Source organism: Doryrhamphus excisus, chromosome 7, assembly GCF_030265055.1.
Source record: "Doryrhamphus excisus isolate RoL2022-K1 chromosome 7, RoL_Dexc_1.0, whole genome shotgun sequence".
Classification (NCBI taxonomy): Eukaryota; Metazoa; Chordata; class Actinopteri; order Syngnathiformes; family Syngnathidae; genus Doryrhamphus; species Doryrhamphus excisus.
In genome coordinates this window covers 1,277,181-1,297,459 of record NC_080472.1, presented here as the reverse complement: position 1 = coordinate 1,297,459, position 20,279 = coordinate 1,277,181, and the positions used below count along the sequence as shown (strand labels likewise).

Below are 20,279 nucleotides of genomic sequence, written 5' to 3'. Positions count from 1 at the left end.
CCAGCAACCATCAGGCTAGGAGAAAACCACCTGATCCATGTCGCCCTGTATAATAAGCAGAATGTTACCGTCATGAAAAGGTATAAGTGTTTTATTTCACCAGAAAATAGTTGTCAAAAATTTGAAGACTGAGGATTGAACCAGCAACCACCAGGCTGGGAGAAAACCATCTGATCCATGTCGCCCTGTATAATAAGCAGAATGTTACCGTCATGAAAAGGTGCAAGTGTTTTTTTCACCAGAAAATAGTCATCAAAAATTTGAAGACTGAGGATGGAACCAGCAACCACCAGACTGGGAGACAACCACCTGAGCCATGTTGCCCTGTATAAATAAGAATAAGCAGAATGTTACCATCATGAAAAAGTGTAAGTGTTTCTTTTCACCAGAAAATAGTCGTCAAAAATTTGAAGACTGAGGATTGAACCAGCAACCATCAGGCTAGGAGACAACCACCTGATCCATGTCGCCCTGTATAATAAGCAGAATGTTAGCATCATGAAAATGTATAAGTGTTTCTTTTTACCAGAAAATAGTCGTCAAAAATTTGAAGACTGAGGATTGAACCAGCAACCACCAGGCTGGGAGAAAACCATCTGATCCATGTCGCCCTGTATAATAAGCAGAATGTTACCATCATGAAAAGGTGCAAGTGTTTTTTTCACCAGAAAATAGTCGTCAAAAATTTGAAGACTGAGGATGGAACCAGCAACCATCAGGCTAGGAGACAACCACCTGATCCATTTCGCCCTGTATAATAAGCAGAATGTTATCGTCATGAAAATGTATAAGTGTTTCTTTTCACCAGAAAATAGTCGTCAAAAATTTGAAGACTGAGGATGGAACCAGCAACCACCAGGCTGGGAGACAAAACCACCTGAGACATGTGACCGTCATGAAAAGGTGTGTTTTTATCACCAGAAAATAGTCTTCAAATCTTAAAATATTTGAAAACTGAGGATCGAACCAGCAACCACCAGACTGGGAGACAACCACCTGAGCCATGTTGCCCTGTATAAATAAGAATAAGCAGAATGTTACCATCATGAAAAAGTGTAAGTGTTTCTTTTCACCAGAAAATAGTCGTCAAAAATTTGAAGACTGAGGATTGAACCAGCAACCATCAGGCTAGGAGACAACCACCTGATCCATGTCGCCCTGTATAATAAGCAGAATGTTACCGTCATGAAAAGGTATAAGTGTTTTTTTTTCACCAGAAAATAGTCATCAAATATTTGAATACAGAGGATCGAACCAGCAACCACCAGACTGGGAGACGACCACCTAATCCATGTCACGCTGCATAAATAAGAATAAGCAGAATGTTACCGTCATGAAAAGGTATAAGTGTTTTTTTCACCAGAAAATAGTCATCAAATATTTGAAGACTGAGGATGGAACCAGCAACCATCAGACTGGGAGACAACCACCTGATCCATGTCGCCCTGTATAATAAGCAGAATGTTACCATCATGAAAAGGTGCAAGTGTTTTTTTCCACCAGAAAATAGTCAAATATTTGAAGACTGAGGATGGAACCAGCAACCATCAAGCTGGGTGACAAAGGTTATTATGACTTAATAATATTTCAACTATATGCTACTAAAAAAATTTTTTTTTACTATAATATTACGAGTTTATTCATGTGACTTATTACTCTTGATTTTGTTCTTGTAAAATTTGTTGGGTTTTTTTATTCCACATTTTTGCCAACAATTATAATTTTCACATTATGACTTAATAATATTTTGAACTATATGCTACTAAAATGATTTATTTTTACTATAATATTACGAGTTTATGTGACTTATTACTCATGTGACTTATTACTCTTGTAAAATTATTTGGGTTTTTCAATTCCACATTTTTGCCAACAATTTAAATTTTCATTCTGTAAATTTATTAAACTTTATTCCCATAATATTTTGATTTTATTCTTGTAACATTTATACTTTTGCCTGTAATATTTCAACTATATTGTATTTAAAATGACATTTTTACTATAGGTTTACTATAATATTTTGACTTGGAACCACCCAATTTTCCCCAAAATTCCAACTTTATTTGTTGTTTTTCTCATAATGTTACCACATTATTGTTGGAAAATTGGGAAAATTAAGACTTTTTCTGGTGAAATGGAATTAAATTTTTTCCTTTTACTATTTTTACTTCATTTTTAATTTTTATTTTTTTCTTGTTATACTGACTCCCAATTTCATTAATATTCATTAGGGGTGAGTACATAAACATTTGATGCTTTAAATGCCTTTAATGTGATGTTCTTGTAAAATTAATTGGGTTTTTTTATTCCACATTTTTGCCAACTATTTCAATTTTCATATTCTGTTTTAATAATATTTCAACTATATGCTACTAAAATGATTTTTTTTACTATATTATGAGTGTATTCATGTGACTTATTACTCTTGACTTTGTTCTTGTAAAATTTGTTGGGGTTTTTATTCCACATTTTTGCCAACAATTTCAATTTTCATCCTGTAAATTTATTCCCATAATATTTTGATTTTATTCTTGTGACATTTAAACTTTTCCCTGTAATATTTCAACTATATTGTATTTAAAATGACATTTTTACTATAGGTTTACTATAATATTTTGACTTTATTATTGTAACATTACAGCTAAATAGCAAAATTCCAACTTTATTTGTTGTTTTTTCTCATTATGTTACCACATTATTGTTGGAAAATTGGGAAAATTAAGACTTTTTCTATTTTACTATTTTGACTTCATTTTTTATTTTTTTGAGAGAGTCTTGTAAAATTAGTTGGGTTTTTTATTCCACATTTTTGCCAACAATTTCAATTTTCATATTATGACTTAATAATATTTCAACTATATGCTACTAAAATTATTTTTTACTATAATATTACGAGTTTATTCATGTGACTTATTACTCTTGTAAAATTAGAATAACAATTTAAATTTTCATCCTGTAAATTTATTAAACTTTATTCCCATAATATTTTGATTTTATTCTTGTGACATTTAAACTGTTGTAAAATATTGTATTTAAAATGACATTTTTACTATAGGTTTACTATAATATTTTGACTTTATTATTGTAACATTACAGCTGTTTGAACCACCCAATTTTCCCCCAAAATTCCAACTTTATTTGTTGTTTTTTCTCATAATGTTACCACATTATTGTTGGAAAATTGGGAAAATTAAGACTTTTTCTATTTTACTATTTTGACTTTTTTATTATTATTTTATTATTATTATTATTGTTGTTGTTATTATTTATTATTATTTTATTTTTATTATTTTTATTATTATTTTATTTGTATTATTTTTTATTATTTTATTTTTATTATTTTTTTAATTATTATTTATTATTATTTTATTATATTATTATTTTAATTTTATTTTATTTTAATCGAGTTAACAAAGCCAATATCGACTGTTCTCCTCTCCATCCCTCAGCAGCCTGGTGGTGAGAGAGGAGTACTGCACCTCCGTGGCCCAGCCTCCTCCTCCTCCTCCTTCCTCCTCACAGCGCTGGTCTCCATCCATCCTCCTCCTCCTCCTCCTCCTCCTGGACCACAACAGATGGTGACAACAACATTGCATCCAGCGCGGGAACCCACAACAACAACAACAACACCTTCCGCATCCTGTCCGTACAAGGCGGACTTCTCTCCGTAGTAATGTTCCGGGGCAGCACAGTGTGAGCGTTTTTGACTCGACTCACCCACGGCCACGGAGTGTGCGTGTGCGTGTGTGTATTTGGGGTGGGTGGTGGTGGTGGTGGTGGTGGGGAAGCTTCTCTTCGCTGTCTCCACCATCGAGCTGGGGGGAAAAGATGGCGGCCATGAAAATGTTAACCAGCGGAGGTCTCTTCCTGGCGTTCTGCGCGCTGGGGCTTCTCGCTATGGCGATATGCACCGACTACTGGTACGAAACGGACGCCCGGAGACACCGGGAAAGGTGTAAAAACTACGCCAACAAAAGAACCGACCCGGGGTACATCTACATCTCCAACCACAACCTCCCACTCCAGATGCCTCCCCAGAAGAAGAACGCGGGAGTCGGCGGGCCTCTCCTCAGAGCCAAGCGGCACTTCGTGGCAGCAGCGTCCGCCATGGAGTCCCACTGCAGTCGGCAGTTTAACTCCACCGTGTCCGGCCTTTGGAGGAAGTGTCATCGCGAGGGATTCGACCTTGAGACCGAGGACCTTATTTACAAAGGTAAAGGTGAGCTTGCTTGTGTTTGTCTTGTTGAGGAACAGGCCACCTTTTTTTTTTTTAAGCCTGACTACAACAACAACACAAGCATGCAGGCCATCTTTCCTCTTCCTGTCACTCAAACAGCATCATTTGCACACTTAAGGGAATTGAACATCTTTTGGAGTTAATATATCTTTGTTGCATGACTCAAAGATCAATCAAATTCATTCATTCATTTTTCCTCACGAGGGTCGCAAGAAGTGCTGGAGCCTATCCCAGCTGTCTTCGGGCGAGCCAGCCAATCACAGGGCACATATAGACAAACAACCATTCACACTCACATTCATACCTATGGACAATTTGGAGTCGCTAATTAACCTAGCATGTTTTTTTTTTGGAATGTGGGAGGAAACCCACGCATGCACGGTGGAGAACATGCAAACTTCACACAAAAATGGCTGAGGGTGGAATTGAACCCTGGTCTCCTAGTTATGAGGTCTGCACGCTAACCACTTGACCGCCGTGCCGCTAATATTCATTCATTCATTTTCTACCGCTTTTTCCTCACGAGGGTCGCGAGGTATGTTGCTGGAGCCTATCCCAGCTGTCTTCGGGCAAGGCAGCCAATCACAGGGCACATATAGACAAACAACCATTCACACTCACATTCATACCTATGGACAATTTGGAGTCGCTAATTAACCTAGCATGTTTTTTTTTGGAATGTGGGAGGAAACCGGAGTACCCGGAGAAACATGCAAACTCCACACAGAGATAGCCGAGAGTGGAATTGAACCCCGGTCTTCTAGCTGTGAGGTCTGCGCGCTAACAACTTGACCGCCGTGCCGCGTTTTATAATTGTATTTTAATTAATTAATTCATTCATTCATTTTCTACCGCTTTTCCTCACGAGGGTCGCGGGGGGGGGGTGCTGGAGCCTATCCCAGCCGTCTTCGGGCAAGGCAGCCAATCACAGGGCACATATAGACAAACAACCATTCACACTCACATTCATACCTATGGACAATTTGGAGTCGCTAATTAACCTAGCATGTTTTTTTTTGGAATGTGGGAGGAAACCCACGCATGCACGGTGGAGAACATGCAAACTTCACACAAAAATGGCAGAGGGTGGAATTGAACCCTGGTCTCCTAGCTGTGAGGTCTGCACGCTAACCACTCGACCACCATGCCGCTAATTATTCATTCATTCATTTTCTACCGCTTTTTCCTCACGAGGGTCGCGAGGTATGTTGCTGGAGCCTATCCCAGCTGTCTTCGGACGAGCCAGCCAATCACAGGGCACATATAGACAAACAACCATTCACACTCACATTCATACCTATGGACAATTTGGAGTCGCTAATTAACCTAGCATGTTTTTTTTTGGAATGTGGGAGGAAACCGGAGTACCCGGAGAAACATGCAAACTCCACACAGAGATAGCCGAGAGTGGAATTGAACCCCGGTCTTCTAGCTGTGAGGTCTGCGCGCTAACCACTTGACCGCCGTGCCGCGTTTTATAATTGTATTTTAATTAATTCATTCATTCATTCATTTTCTACCGCTTTTCCTCACGAGGGTCGCGGGGGGGGGGGTGCTGGAGCCTATCCCAGCCGTCTTCGGGCAAGGCAGCCAATCACAGGGCACATATAGACAAACAACCATTCACACTCACATTCATACCTATGGACAATTTGGAGTCGCTAATTAACCTAGCATGTTTTTTTTTGGAATGTGGGAGGAAACCCACGCATGCACGGTGGAGAACATGCAAACTTCACACAAAAATGGCAGAGGGTGGAATTGAACCCTGGTCTCCTAGCTGTGAGGTCTGCGCGCTAACCACTCGACCGCCGTGCCGCTAATTAATTAATTATTATTCATTCATTCATTCATTCATTTTAGCATGTTTTGATTTACCATTTATTGTTTATTTACTTGGCTGCATGGCGGTCCAGTGGTTAAAGCACAGACCTTACAGCTAGGAGACCAGGTTCAATTCCACCCTCGGCCATCTCTGTGTATGCGTGTTTTTTTTTTTTCCGGGTACTCCGGTTTCCTCCCATCATTCCAAAAAAAAACATGCTAGGTTAATTAGCGACTCCAAATTGTCCATAGGTATGAATGTGAGTGTGAATGGTTGTTTGTCTATATGTGCCCTGTGATTGGCTGGCTCGCCCGAAGACAGCTGGGATAGGCTTCAGCACCCCCGCGACCCTTGTGAGGATAAGCGGTAAAAAAATGAATGAATGAAATATTTACAGCATATGAATATGCATCGTGTTCTGCGTCCTGATTGGCTGTAGACTTTGTCAATCAATGTGTTTGTGACAACTTGTGCTTCCTGTTTGGAAAATAGGACAGCAGCAACAGTATTTTTTGGGGGAACCTAAATCTCATCAAGGCAATTCTTACCAGGTGTGTGTGTTCCATTGGGCAAGGCAGCTTGAAGCCAATCATCAGTGATTGGACACACACCTGACTTCAATTGTTTGCTAAAAACTGGTTTCAGTTGCAGTAGGTTGAGGGTTCAGTTATTTCTTCCTCCCCCCTTCTGTCATTGTTTGCATGCTATCCTTATTAAGACATGAAATCCTAGAAATGTTTGGGCGGTTTTAGTTCAAGCAGACACTGTTTCATCTCTGGGATGGTGATTTTATGCAAAAATGTGAGAAATTACAAAAGGTTCAGATACTTTTTCATACTACTGTATGAAGGCGTGTACTATACAAAGTATTAATAAACACATGAAGGCATGTACTATACAAAGTATTAATAAACATTTGAAGGCATGTACTTTACAAAGTATTAATAAACATATGAAGGCATGTACTATACAAAGTACAAATAAACATATGAAGGCATGTACTATCCAAAGTACTAATAATCATATGAAGGCATGTACTATACAAAGTATAAATAAACGTACGAACGTGTGTACTATACAAAGTATTAATAAACTTACGAAGGCGTGTACCATACAAAGTACAAATAAACATATGAAGGCATGTACTATAGAAAGTACAAATAAACATATGAAGGCATGTACTATACAAAGTACAAATAAACATATGAAGGCATGTACTATACAAAGTATTAATAAACATATGAAGGCATGTACTATACATAGTATTAATAAACATATGAAGTCATGTACTACACAAAGTATGAATAAATATATGAAGGCATGTACTATACAAAGTATTAATAAACATATGAAGGCATGTACTATACAAAGTACTAATAAACATATGAAGGCATGTACTGTACAAAGTAGTAATAAACATATGAAGGCATGTACTATACAAAGTATAAATAAACATATGAAGGCATGTACTATACACAGTAGTAATAAACATATGAAGGCATGTACTATACAAAGTACAAATAAACATATGAAGGCGTGTACTATACAAAGTACAAATAAACATATGAAAGCATGTACTATACAAAGTATAAATAAACATATGAAGGCATGTACTATCCAAAGTACAAATAAACACATGAACAAAGTACGAATAAACATATGAAGGCATGTATTATACAAAGTAGTAATAAACATATGAAGGCATGTACTATACAAAGTATTAATAAACATATGAAGGCATGTACTATACAAAGTATTAATAAACATATGAAGGCATGTATTATACAAAGTAGTAATAAACATATGAAGGCATGTACTATACAAAGTATAAATAAACATACATATATTGTTAACTTATCCCACTGATAAACGAGGGAACATTGTTTATGTATTTATGACTCCTATAGACACTGTATATGTGTTTTTTTTGGTGTTTTTTTTCCACCAGGTATTATTCAACGATGCGTCCCAGTAAAGTACCACTACACTTCCTCCATCCTACCGCGAAACTTACCGGTAAACATCACGAAGACCATACGACAGGATGAGTGGCATGCACTACGTAAGTAACCGTAAAAAAACAACAACAGAAGTGGAAAAAAATAATTTTAAGAGTAAAAGTCAAAATATTAGCATTTTTACATTCCGCTCCCAGGCGCTCCCGAGGACTTCCGGATACATAGGTCCGCGTTGACAATCTGCAGCCCGCTAAAAATTGAGACTGATTTTTAACTTTCTTTTGTTCTGTTTGTCATATAATGATAATTCCTGCAAATCTGAAGTATTTCTACGTATCCGTATGCGACCTGTACGCAGTGACCTTTTTTTTTAAAACGATTTTGTCGTTTCTTCGTGCAGATCTAAGAAGAATGACGGCCGGCTTCGTGGGAATGGCCGTATCCATCATTCTTTTTGGCTGGATCATCGGAGTGCTGGGATGCTGCCAGCAGCATGACCTCATGCAATATGTAGCTGGGCTACTCTTTCTAATGGGAGGTACTGTACACACATCTATGACCCTCAACAGGAATGTTCCAAAAAATTTTCCAAAAATTTTTTCCAAAACATTTTCCCAAAAAATTTTTCCAAAAAATTTTTCCAAAAAAATTTCCCAAAAAATTTTCAAAAAAAAATTCCAAAAAATTTTCGAAAAAAATTTCCAAAAAATTTTCCAAAAAATAACAATCAGGATGCGGGTGTCATGTTAATATTTGTAATTTTGTCAACAAAACATAAAATGCACACACAGAAAGATTATAGACTATAAACCTTGCAATCCTACCTTCACTGGGTGTTCCCAGCTTCAACAGTTGTGAAAGAATCTGATGTATATCTAATCAATGTACTACTACATGGGTTTTTTTCCGGCCGATGCCGATTTTTTTTCCATCACTCTTAGCCGATGGCCGATTTTGCTTAGGCCGATATTTGTGGCCGATACGGCTTTTGCTGCCTCGATTTATATGAAAAAATTGACAATGATAACAAATATTACAGGTCTAAAGTGACGCTCACGTGTCTCACAATTTAGTACGAGACCCGAGTTCAATTCCACCTCTGGTCATCTCTGTGTGGAGTTTGCATGTTCTCCATCGTGCACCGGAGAAAACCCGGAAAAATAAATAAATAAATAAGTAAAAAATAAAAAAAATGTATGCTTGAAAATTTGGCCAAAAAATACATCACATTTCTTTTAATATTTAACAAATAAAATAAAATAAAATAAAATAAAATCCCATTAAATTAAATGTTCCTCCGCAGTGTGACACGCACCCCCCCCCCCCCACACCCAACCTCCACACACAAACACATCACACTGACACAATTTAGTATGAGACCCAAGTTCAATTCCACTTCCGGTCATCCATGTGTGGAGTTTGCATGTTCTCCATCGTGCACCGGAGAAAACCCGGAAAAATAAATAAATAAATAAGTAAAAAATAAAAAAAATGTATGCTTGAAAATTTGGACAAAAAATACATCAAATTTCTTTTAATATTTAACAAATAATCAGTAAATTAAATAAAATGAAATAAAATAAAATGATATAAAATGAAATAAAATAAAATGAAATAAAATGAAATAAAATGAAATAAAATGAAATAAAATGAAATAAAATGTCAAATTTGTGCATTTTGGTAAAAAGTTTTTGGTCAAATTGGTAGTGAGTATGGGATTGTAGCATTGTTCCTGTGATTTAAATGATCATTTAAATGATCATAAAATAAAATAAAATAAAATAAAATTACATTACATCACATTAAATTAACTGCTCCTCCGCAGTGTGACGCGCCACCCCCCGCCTCCACACACAAACACATCACACTGACAAAATTTAGTACGATATATATATCTATAACAATGCCAGTATATATATATATATATATATATATATATATATATATATATATATATATATATATATATATATATATATATATATATATATATATATAAAGATGAAGCATTCAACAGCATTCCTGGTTTTCACACCCACAAACTAAAGTATATTGTAGCGTCGCTGGGAGCACTTCCTGGTTCCCAGCGTGCTTTGCGGCACCGTCGATGTAAATAGTTAGTCAGTTTGTAGTTAAAAGTTGCATAGTTGTTCATTCTTGGTCTGCTCAACTAGTGAGAGTGTTTCTATTCGTCTGTTGCGTTGGTATGGGATGTTTTTTGGGGGGATTTCTTGTTGTGACACCGTGACTTAAACTAGTCACACCGTGACTTAAACTGGTCACACCATGACTTAAACTGGTATGTCTAGCAATGACCCAGTGAAATGTGAAGTGCAGCTAAAAGCAAGCTAATTCTTTTACTTGTCATGCATGTTAGCTATTTCAAAGCAGGTGATGTTATTTCAACTAAGCGTAATTGTTTGAGGTTAATTAAAAGTTGAAAATGTACCCTTGTTATGGTGCGGTATTTACATCGAATTCGGGAGCTGTTGATGTATTATATATCGTACTAAATTGTGTCAGTGTGATGTGTTTGTGTGTGGAGGCAGGGCTTTTATTTTATTTTATTTTATTTTATTTTATTTTATTTTATTTTATTTTATTTTATTTTATTTTATTTTATTTTATTTTATTTTATTTTATTTTATTTTATTTTATTTTATTTTATTTTATTTTTCCGTGCACCACACATGCACGGGGCACGCCGTGCAGCCCTGATGTAATGTAATGTAATTTTATTAATGTGTTAATATTAATAACATTTATAAAGAAAAAATTATTAATAATTTATTGTGAATTTAATGTGATGTTATTTTATTTTATTTTATTTATTTTTTTTTATACGCCGTGCAGCCCTGATGTAATGTAATCTAGTTTTATTAATGTTTAATATTAATAAAATTCATAAAGAAAAATTTATGAATAATTTATTGTGAATATATTGTGATGTAATTTAATTTTATTTTATTTTATTTTATTTTATTTTATTTTATTTTATTTTATTTTATTTTATTTACTGATTATTTGTTAAATATTAAAATAAATGTGATGTAATTTTTTCCCAAACTAATAATTTTCAAGCATAATTTTTTTTTTTTTATTAATTATTATTATTATTTTTTTGACAGATAGTGATAGTAATCTCGTCTTTCATTGGAGAAGGACAGTGATAGTAATCTGCCTTCATTGTGTTGTGTCTTTTCTGCCCCCCCCCCCCCACAGGAACATGCTGCATCATCTCCTTATGCACGTGCGTGGCGGGAATCAACTTCGAGTTATCCCGCTACCCTCGCTACATGTACGGCCTCCCCGAGGACATTAGCCACGGCTACGGCTGGTCCATGTTTTGCGCCTGGGGGGGCCTCGGCCTCACGTTGCTGGCCGGCTTCCTCTGCACGTTGGCCCCCTCCTTGAGCACGCCGGCTCGTACAACGACCCACAAGCCCAGGCAAGAGAATGGAAGCGTGTGACAGGACCCGGCGAATAAGACGCGGAACGCACAAATCACACAAAGTACACTTTTTCCGAACCTTGATGTGTTTAACTCAAAAAAAAAATTTTTTTTATTTTTTTTAATTTTTTTTTATTTTTAAATTTTTTTTTATTTTTTGTCTTATCACCGCCTCGCCCCGCCCTCGACATCGGCCATCCTTCTCAGTGTTTATTGTGCCTGAGTCGTGATAGCATCGTTTGGAGCAAAAAGAGGCTTCACACACAAATTTTTGGACCTCCGGATTTGGGGGGGGGCTCGGGGGGTTCGAACATTCGTCCGAACAGGCCGATGGCTTTTTAATAGCACAAACGTTTGGTGTTTTTCGTCTTTGACTCGCTGACTTTACGGCAATCTGAAAGTGACTGTTTTACAATGGTGCTCGCCTAAGTCCGTTTTTTTAAAGGCACATACACACACAAACAAAGATGGCCGCCAACAGTCGATGTTTGCGTTCTCGGTTTTGAATGAATCCAGCACAAATTTTAATTTATCTACAAAGTGTTGTAAAAGTACAAATGTGTCTTATTGTGTGGATTATATTTTTGTTTTTTTGGACTCGGAATTAGCTTGTTTGTATATGTTAGCGTCGCTAACCTGAATCCATTGTAGGATTTAGCAAGATGGCGGCCATTTTTTTTTTTTTTTTTTGGAAGGAATATAAATTTTTGAGGTTGTGACTTGCGGGGCTTTTTGTTACAAAAAGTGGAATTTTAAGTTGGATTTTTCACCCAAATTTTAGCTTAAAAGTGCTTATTTTTTCACCAAAAAACAAAAGTACTTAAATAATATATATATACTAAAATATTGGATATATTACTTCAATTTTTTAAAATTTTATTTGAAGTAATACAGTAGATTCCAGCATACAGAAGTCCCTCGCTGTTGCTACACTTCGAATTTGTCGGTTACACTTTGTCATTATAGGTCAGAATTGTTGTACTAAAATATTGGCTATATTACTTCAAGTGGAATAATTTTAAGGTGGATTTTTCACCCAAATTTTAGCTTAAAAGTGCTTATTTTTTCACCAAAAAACAAAAGTACTTAAATAATATATATATACTAAAATATTGGCTATATTACTTCAATTTTTTTAAATTTTATTTGAAGTAATACAGTAGATTCCGGCATACAGAAATCCCTCGCTGTTGCTACACTTCGAATTTGTCGGTTACACTTTGTCATTATAGGTCAGAATTGTTGTACTAAAATATTGGCTATATTACTTCAAGTGGAAACATTTTAAGGTGGATTTTTCACCCAAATTTAGCTTAAAAGTGCTTATTTTTTCACCAAAAAACAAACGTACTTAAATAATATATATATACTAAAATATTGGATATATTACTTCAATTTTTTAAAATTTTATTTGAAGTAATACAGTAGATTCTGGCATACAGAAATCCCTCGCTGTTGCTACACTTCGAATTTGTCGGTTACACTTTGTCATTATTGGTCGGAATTGTTTTTTATGGTTCAATATTTATATTTGCAACATATTTTTTGCCTCAATTAAGCGTTTTTAAGAAGAAAAATATAACCTGACGACACGGAGGATTGGCGCTTCGAGGGTGAATCCATTGTAGGATTTAGCAAGATGGTGGCCATTTTTTTTTATGAATTGCTGAGGTGTGACTTGCGGCTTTTCGCTACAAAAAGTGGAAAAATTTTAAGTTGGATTTTTCACCCAAATTTTAGCTTAAAAGTGCTTATTTTTTCACCAAAAATCAAAAGTCCTTAAATAATATATATATACTAAAATATTGGCTATATTACTTCAATTTTTTTTAATTTTATTTGAAGTAATACAGTAGATCCCGGCATACAGTTGTTGCTACACTTCGACTTTGTCGGTTACACTTTGTCATTATTGGTCAGAATTGTTTTTTATGGTTCAATATTTATATTTGAAACATATTTTTTGCCTCAATTAAGCATTTTTAAGAAGTAAAATGGCTAAATGAAGTAAAATACAAACATAGGCATTCATCAGACGCGTATTAAAACGTAAGTAACAATGAAACAAGCTCTCCCAATGCTAACATGAGTTAGCATTGTTGTCCAATTTTTTTCCCGATCATGAAAACTGATATTTTTTTTATGTCATGTGTCATATGTCATGTTACGCATATCGGTATCGGAAATTACGAATTGGACGATATTGACGTATCGTGATGATATGTAGTATTTTGCACTGGACACTAAGTAACGTTGCATTAAAATATAAGTAAAAACAAAAGAACAACGCGGAAGTCTCCGTATATTATTCCTTATTTATGTCTTATGTGTGTTATTTGCTATTATTATGTCTACTATATTGGGTCATTTGGTACTATAGGGGTGTTATTTCATGCCCAGAGGGCTCTAATAGTGTTAAAAAAAATTTTTTTTTAGAAAGTTGTAATTTTTTTTATGGTCTAACTACAAAGATATTCCTAAAGAACTACCATATTGTGTAATTGGGTAGTATAGGGGTGTTACTTCATTCCCAGAGGGCTCTAATAATGTTAAAAAAAAACGTAGAAGTTTGTAATTTTTTTTAATGGTCCAACTACAAAAATATTCCTAAAGAAGGAATACCACTTCATTTGTATTTTTTTTTACTTTGTTCTTGAATGCACCACAGTTATTGGTTATGTTGTTGGTTATGGTTTTTGGTGAAAATAATAATCAATAGTAAGTAACTGATAATAACGCAAATAAAGACAAGTAATAATACATGAAAACTGGAGTAAAAATGTTGCTTAAAATTGCTTAAATTTCCACTTTTTGTCGGGTTGCCCGTGCAATTTTTTTTTAGTAGTAACACGACAAGAGGACTGCCGATGTGTTTGAGCGCCTTCGTGCTTCAAAGAGCGTCATGGAGGCCAAGGTGTGGCTCGATCGGAGCCAAGAAAACACTTTTTTTTTTTCTATTTTTGACACTACAAACATGCATTGTTGCACCGTGAGTGAGTCATCAGATGCAACCATCGGCTGGATGTTGCAGTACTTTTGTTGGAGGAAAAAAACACACAAATATTTGTTATTTTTATTCAAATATTTGATTTTTTTTGTACAAGACTGTTTTTAAAAATACAGTGGATTCCCGCTTATTCGCGATTCAAGATTTTTTTTTTTTTTTTTACTTTTCCCCAAAAGTATAATTTGCAATTAATTAATACAAATATTAAAGATACTACAGGTAAAATCTATAGTAGTATTAGAAAGTACACCATTTTACATTTCCTTAGACTTTTTCTTTTGTTTTTTTTTTTTTTTTTCATCAAACGGTGAAATTTCCCACTTTTTTCAGCGGCCCTTGAACGCACCATACTTGTATGCCGAGCTGCAAAAGTGAAACTTGGGGTTCCAGTATCTATAAAAAATGAAAAATACACCACACCGTCAATTCTACAATCACATAAACTGACATTTTTTCATTTTTTTCATTGAACGGTGAAATTTCCCACTTTTTTCAGCGGCCCTTGAACGCACCATACTTCTATGCCGAGATGCAAAAGTGAAACTTGTACATAATTTCCCAAAACAGGACAAACTGCCACGTCATTCCTGAGTACCTTTTACGTTTTATACTTTAAATGCGTACTTGTGTAGTACTTTTTCTACTTTCAAGGTACTCAAAGTACTTTGAAGACAAGGGGTTCCAGTATCTATAAAAAAATAAAAATACACCCCACCGTCAATTCTACAATCACATAAACTGACATTTTTTCATTTTTTTCATTGAACGGTGAAATTTCCCACTTTTTTCAGCGGCCCTTGAACGCACCATACTTCTATGCCGAGATGCAAAAGTGAAACTTGTACATAATTTCCCAAAACAGGACAAACTGCCACGTCATTCCTGAGTACCTTTTACGTTTTATACTTTAAATGCGTACTTGTGTAGTACTTTTTCTACTTTCAAGGTACTCAAAGTACTTTGAAGACAAGGGGTTCCAGTATCTATAAAAAATGAAAAATACACCACACCGTCAATTCTACAATCACATAAACTGACATTTTTTTCATTAAACGGTGAGATTTCCCACTTTTTTCGGCGGACCTTGAATGCACCATAGCTGTATGCCGAGACGCAAAAGTGAAACTTGTACATCATTTCTCAAAACAAGATAAACTGCCACGTTATTCCTGAGTACCTTTTACGTTTTATACTTTAAATGCGTACTCGTGTAGTACTTTTTCTACTTTCAAGGTACTCAAAGTACTTTGAAGACAAGGGGTTCCAGTATCTATAAAAAATGAAAAATACACCACACGTCAATTCTACAATTACAAAAAAGTGACATTTTTCATTTTTTTCCATCAAACAGTGAGATTTCCCACTTTTTTCGGCAGACCTTGAACGCACCATAGACGCAAAAGTGAAACTTGTACATCATTTCTCGATACAAAACAAACTACCACGTTATTCCTGAGTACTTCTACGTTTCATACTTTAAATGCGTACTCATGTAGTACTTTTTCTACTTTCAAGGTACTCAAAGTACTTTGACGACGAGGGGTTCCAGTATCTCGATGCGTCGATACCCACTGTCGGAGGATCGAAGCAGCAAACCTTCAGGTTAAAGCGGAAGTAAAAAAAACAAGAGAATAGCGGGGATCTACTGTATACAAAGTACTATGTACACAGAGTACTGTATATCTGAAGGAATACTACCAGGATGGCATAGCACAAAGACACAAATGAGCTGATTTTTTTGTGTTGGCCAGACGCGATTTTTATTTTTTTACCTGGCCACCGCAAGACTTCGGTTTCATTTCCCTTCAAGTTAATGATACCAGATTGTTGCCGGAGATGAGTCATCGTGACGTGGTGTTATGAGCTGTTTCTGTTATTTATTTATTTGTTTTTTTTTATTTTATTGAAAAAAAAAGATGTTATTGTGTGTTGACAACGCTGACGTGCGTTCGGTCTTTTTCATGGACTGACAAGTGTTGCCGTGTTGGATGTTCGCACATTTGTTAGCATGTAACACACACTATTGTGACTTGGAAAAGTCCCGTCCGAGCCTTTATTGTGAAAATCTCATGCCAGTAACCAGCGGGGGAAGGTGAATGTAAGAAGCGGGTGACACTTTCACTTTCACTTTTATGAGGTTCGCCACCCCCAACTGCAGCAACAAGAGTATTACCGTACGTGTCGACCTAACCGAAGCAATACTGCACACTTGTGATGTTTTTTGTGTACTTTTGTGCAGCGGTCGCGGGGGGGGGGTATAGGATACAGAAATGATCCAAAATGAAAAACACACCATCAATTCTACAATCACATAAACTAACTTTTTTTTTTCATCAAATGTTGAGATTTCCCACTTTTGTCGGTGGACCTTGAACGCACCATAGCTGTTTGCTGAGACACAAAAGTGAAACTTGTACATAATTTCTCAAAACAAGACAAACTGCCACGTTATTCCTGAGTACCTTTACGTTTCATACTTTAAATGCGTACTCGTGTAGTATTTTTTCTACTTTCAAAGTACTCAAAGTACTTTGACGACAAGGGGTTCCAGTATTTATAAAAAAAAATGAAAAGCACACCACACCGTCAATTCTACAATCACATAAACTGAAATTTTTCATCAAACGGTGAGATTTCCCACTTTTTTGGCAGACCTTGAACGCACCATAGCTGTATGCCGAGATGCAAAAGTGAAACTTGTACATAATTTCTCAAAACAAGACAAACTGCCACGTTATTCCTGAGTACCTTAACGTGTCATACTTTAAATGCGTACTCGTATAGTACTTTTTCTACTTTCAAAGTACTCAAAGTACTTTGACGACAAGGTGTTCCAGTATCTATAAAAAAAACATACCACACTGTCAATTCTACAATCACATATACAAACATTTTTTTTCATCAAACGGTGAGATTTCCCACTTTTTTCGGCGGCCCTTGAACGCACCATAGCTGTATGCCGAGACTCAAAAGTGAAACTTGTACATAATTTCCAGACAAACTGCCACGTTATTCCTGAGTACCTTTACGTTTCATACTTTAAACGTGTACTCATATAGTACTTTTTCTACTTTCAAGGTACTCAAAGTACTTTGACGACGAGGGGTTCCAGTATCTATAAAAAAAAAAACACACCAACAAGTCAATTCTACAATCACATAAAGTGACATTTTTTCATCAAACGGTGAGATTTCCCACTTTTTTCGGCAGACCTTGAACGCACCATAGACGCAAAAGTGAAACTTGTACATCATTTTTCAAAACAAAACAAACTACCACATTATTCCTGAGTACCTTTACGTTTCATATTTTAAATGCGTACTCGTGTAGTACTTTTTCTACTTTCAAGGTACTCAAAGTACTTTGACGACGAGAGGTTCCAGTATCTATAAAAATGAAAAACACACCAACAAGTCAATTCTACAATTACATAAAGTGACATTTTTTCATCAAGCGGTGAGATTTCCCACTTTTTTCGGCAGACCTTAAACGCACCATAGACGCAAAAGTGAAACTTGTACATCATTTTTCAAAACAAAACAAACTACCACGTTATTCCTGAGTACCTTTACGTTCCATACTTTAAATGCGTACTTGTGTAGTATTTTTTCTACTTTCAAGGTACTCAAAGTACTTTGACGATGAGGGGTTCCAGTATCTATAAAAAATGAAAAAAACACACCACACGTCAATTCTACAATCACATAAAGTGACATTTTTCATTTTTTTCCATCAAACAATGAGATTTCCCACTTTTTTCGGCAGACCTTGAACGCACCATAGACGCAAAAATGAAACTTGTACATCATTTTTCAAAACAAAACAAACTACCATGTTATTCCTGAGTACCTTTACGTTTCATACTTTAAATGCGTACTTGTGTAGTACTTTTTCTACTTTCAAAGTACTCAAAGTACTTTGACGACGAGGGGTTCCAGTATCTATAAAAATGAAAAACACACCAACAAGTCAATTCTACAATTACATAAAGTGACATTTTTTCATTTTTTTCCATCAAACGATGAGATTTCCCACTTTTTTCAGCACCTTGAACACACCATAGACGCAAAAGTGAAACTTGTACATCATTTTTCAAAACAAAACAAACTACTACATTATTCCTGAGTACCTTTACGTTTCATATTTTAAATGCGTACTCGTGTAGTACTTTTTCTACTTTCAAAGTACTCAAAGTACTTTGACGACGAGGGGTTTCAGTATCTATAAAAATGAAAAACACACCAACAAGTCAATTCTACAATCACATAAAGTGACATTTTTTCTTCAAACGGTGAGATTTCCCACTTTTTTCGGCAGACCTTGAACGCACCATAGACGCAAAAGTGAAACTTGTACATCGTTTTTCAAAACAAAACAAACTACCACGTTATTCCTGAGTACCTTTACGTTTCATACTTTAAATGCGTACTCGTGTAGTACTTTTTCTACTTTCAAAGTACTCAAAGTACTTTGACGATGAGGGGTTCCAGTATCTATAAAAAAATGAAAAAACACACCACACCTGAACCATGCCGCCCCCCACGTTAGTCACAGTTGTCAAAATATCAATTTTTAACATTATTAGAGCTCTCCGGAAGTGAAATAACACCCCTATAGTATAACTTTACACTCTGTTACCTCATAGATATAAGACAATAAGCCATTTAATACATAAATAACACTCATACTCGCGTGTGTGTGTTGCTGTAAATATGTTATTACAAATCACCGCCGGATGTTCGATTTCGGTGACGGCCATCTTTGACGTACAAAACTAATTTAAAGAGACTTTTGATATGAGAGCAGGTTGATGGCGATTTTTTCAGGATCGCGAGGCAAACACGATTTCCCAGTCCGACAAAATCCAACCGCTTTTTCGCGCGATTAATTTTGATTAATTTTAATTTTATTGCACGTTTACCGACCGTAGAAGCCCCGTAACGAAGCGGTTGTGACGTAGGCTTGTAGGGATTATTGTGCCTGTTGTGAGATCATTCAAACTTGCAATAAAAGTCTGTTGTTCCGGCGATCAAGTCTGGTGCTTGTGTGTCTCACCGAATATTACATAGTGGTATTACTGACACCTAGTGACCGGTGCTGAATATTACATATCTTTGAACGCATCGGCCGAATGAATGTGTTTTAGTTCGGGGTCGCCATTTTTATGCTTGAAAATTGTTATTTAAAAATAATAATAAATAAAAATAAATAAATGTTATAAATAATTTATTTAAAATATTAATAATAAAATAAAATCATTAAAACATAATAAAATAAAATAATAAAATAATAAAATAAAATAAAATAATAAAATAATAAAATAAAATAATAAAATAAAATAATAAAATAAAATAATAAAATAAAATAATAAAATAAAATAATGTTTTAGTTTGGGGTCGCCATTTTTATGCTTGAAAATTATTATTTAAAAATAATAATAAATTAAAATAAATAAATGTTATAAATAATTTATTAAAAATAATAAAATAAAATAATAAAATAAAATAATAAAATAAAATAATAAAATAAAATAATAAAATAAAATAATAAAATAAAATAATAAAATAATAAAATAAAATAATAAAATAAAATAATGTTTTAGTTTGGGGTCGCCATTTTTATGCTTGAAAATTTAAATTTTTTAATTTAAATTAAAATAAATACATTTTATGAATAATTAAAAATATTAAAAATGAAATATAATAAAATAATAAAATTAAATTAAAACAAAACAAAACAAAACAAAACAAAACAAAACAAAACAAAACAAAACAAAACAAAACAAAACAAAACAAAACAAA

The 20,279-nt window shown here is 34.9% G+C and overlaps 1 protein-coding gene across 2 annotated transcripts; it reads left to right on the top strand.

Moving 5' to 3' along the window:
* The first annotated feature begins 3,497 nt into the window (after positions 1-3,497).
* tmem276b (transmembrane protein 276b) lies at positions 3,498-19,907 on the top strand. 2 transcript variants are annotated; one of them, XM_058077641.1, is made up of 4 exons: positions 3,498-4,219; positions 8,011-8,124; positions 8,421-8,558; positions 11,243-19,907. In XM_058077641.1, the coding sequence occupies exons 1-4, from the start codon at positions 3,829-3,831 to the stop codon at positions 11,488-11,490; spliced, it is 891 nt and encodes a 296-aa protein (XP_057933624.1). In that variant the 5' UTR covers positions 3,498-3,828; the 3' UTR covers positions 11,491-19,907. The 2 variants fall into 2 exon arrangements, with proteins under 2 accessions (XP_057933624.1, XP_057933625.1); XM_058077642.1 differs by having other exon boundaries at positions 3,501-4,213.
* Positions 19,908-20,279: the final 372 nt, after the last annotated feature.

Bases quoted from the DNA above. Each gene is read 5' to 3' on its own strand.
- tmem276b (XM_058077641.1), top strand. From the start codon at position 3,829: ATGGCGGCCATGAAAATGTTAACCAGCGGAGGTCTCTTCCTGGCGTTC. The intron at 4,220-8,010 runs GTGAGCTTGCTT...TTTTTCCACCAG, and splicing joins CCTTATTTACAAAGGTAAAG to GTATTATTCAACGATGCGTC. The intron at 8,559-11,242 runs GTACTGTACACA...CCCCCCCCACAG, and splicing joins GCTACTCTTTCTAATGGGAG to GAACATGCTGCATCATCTCC.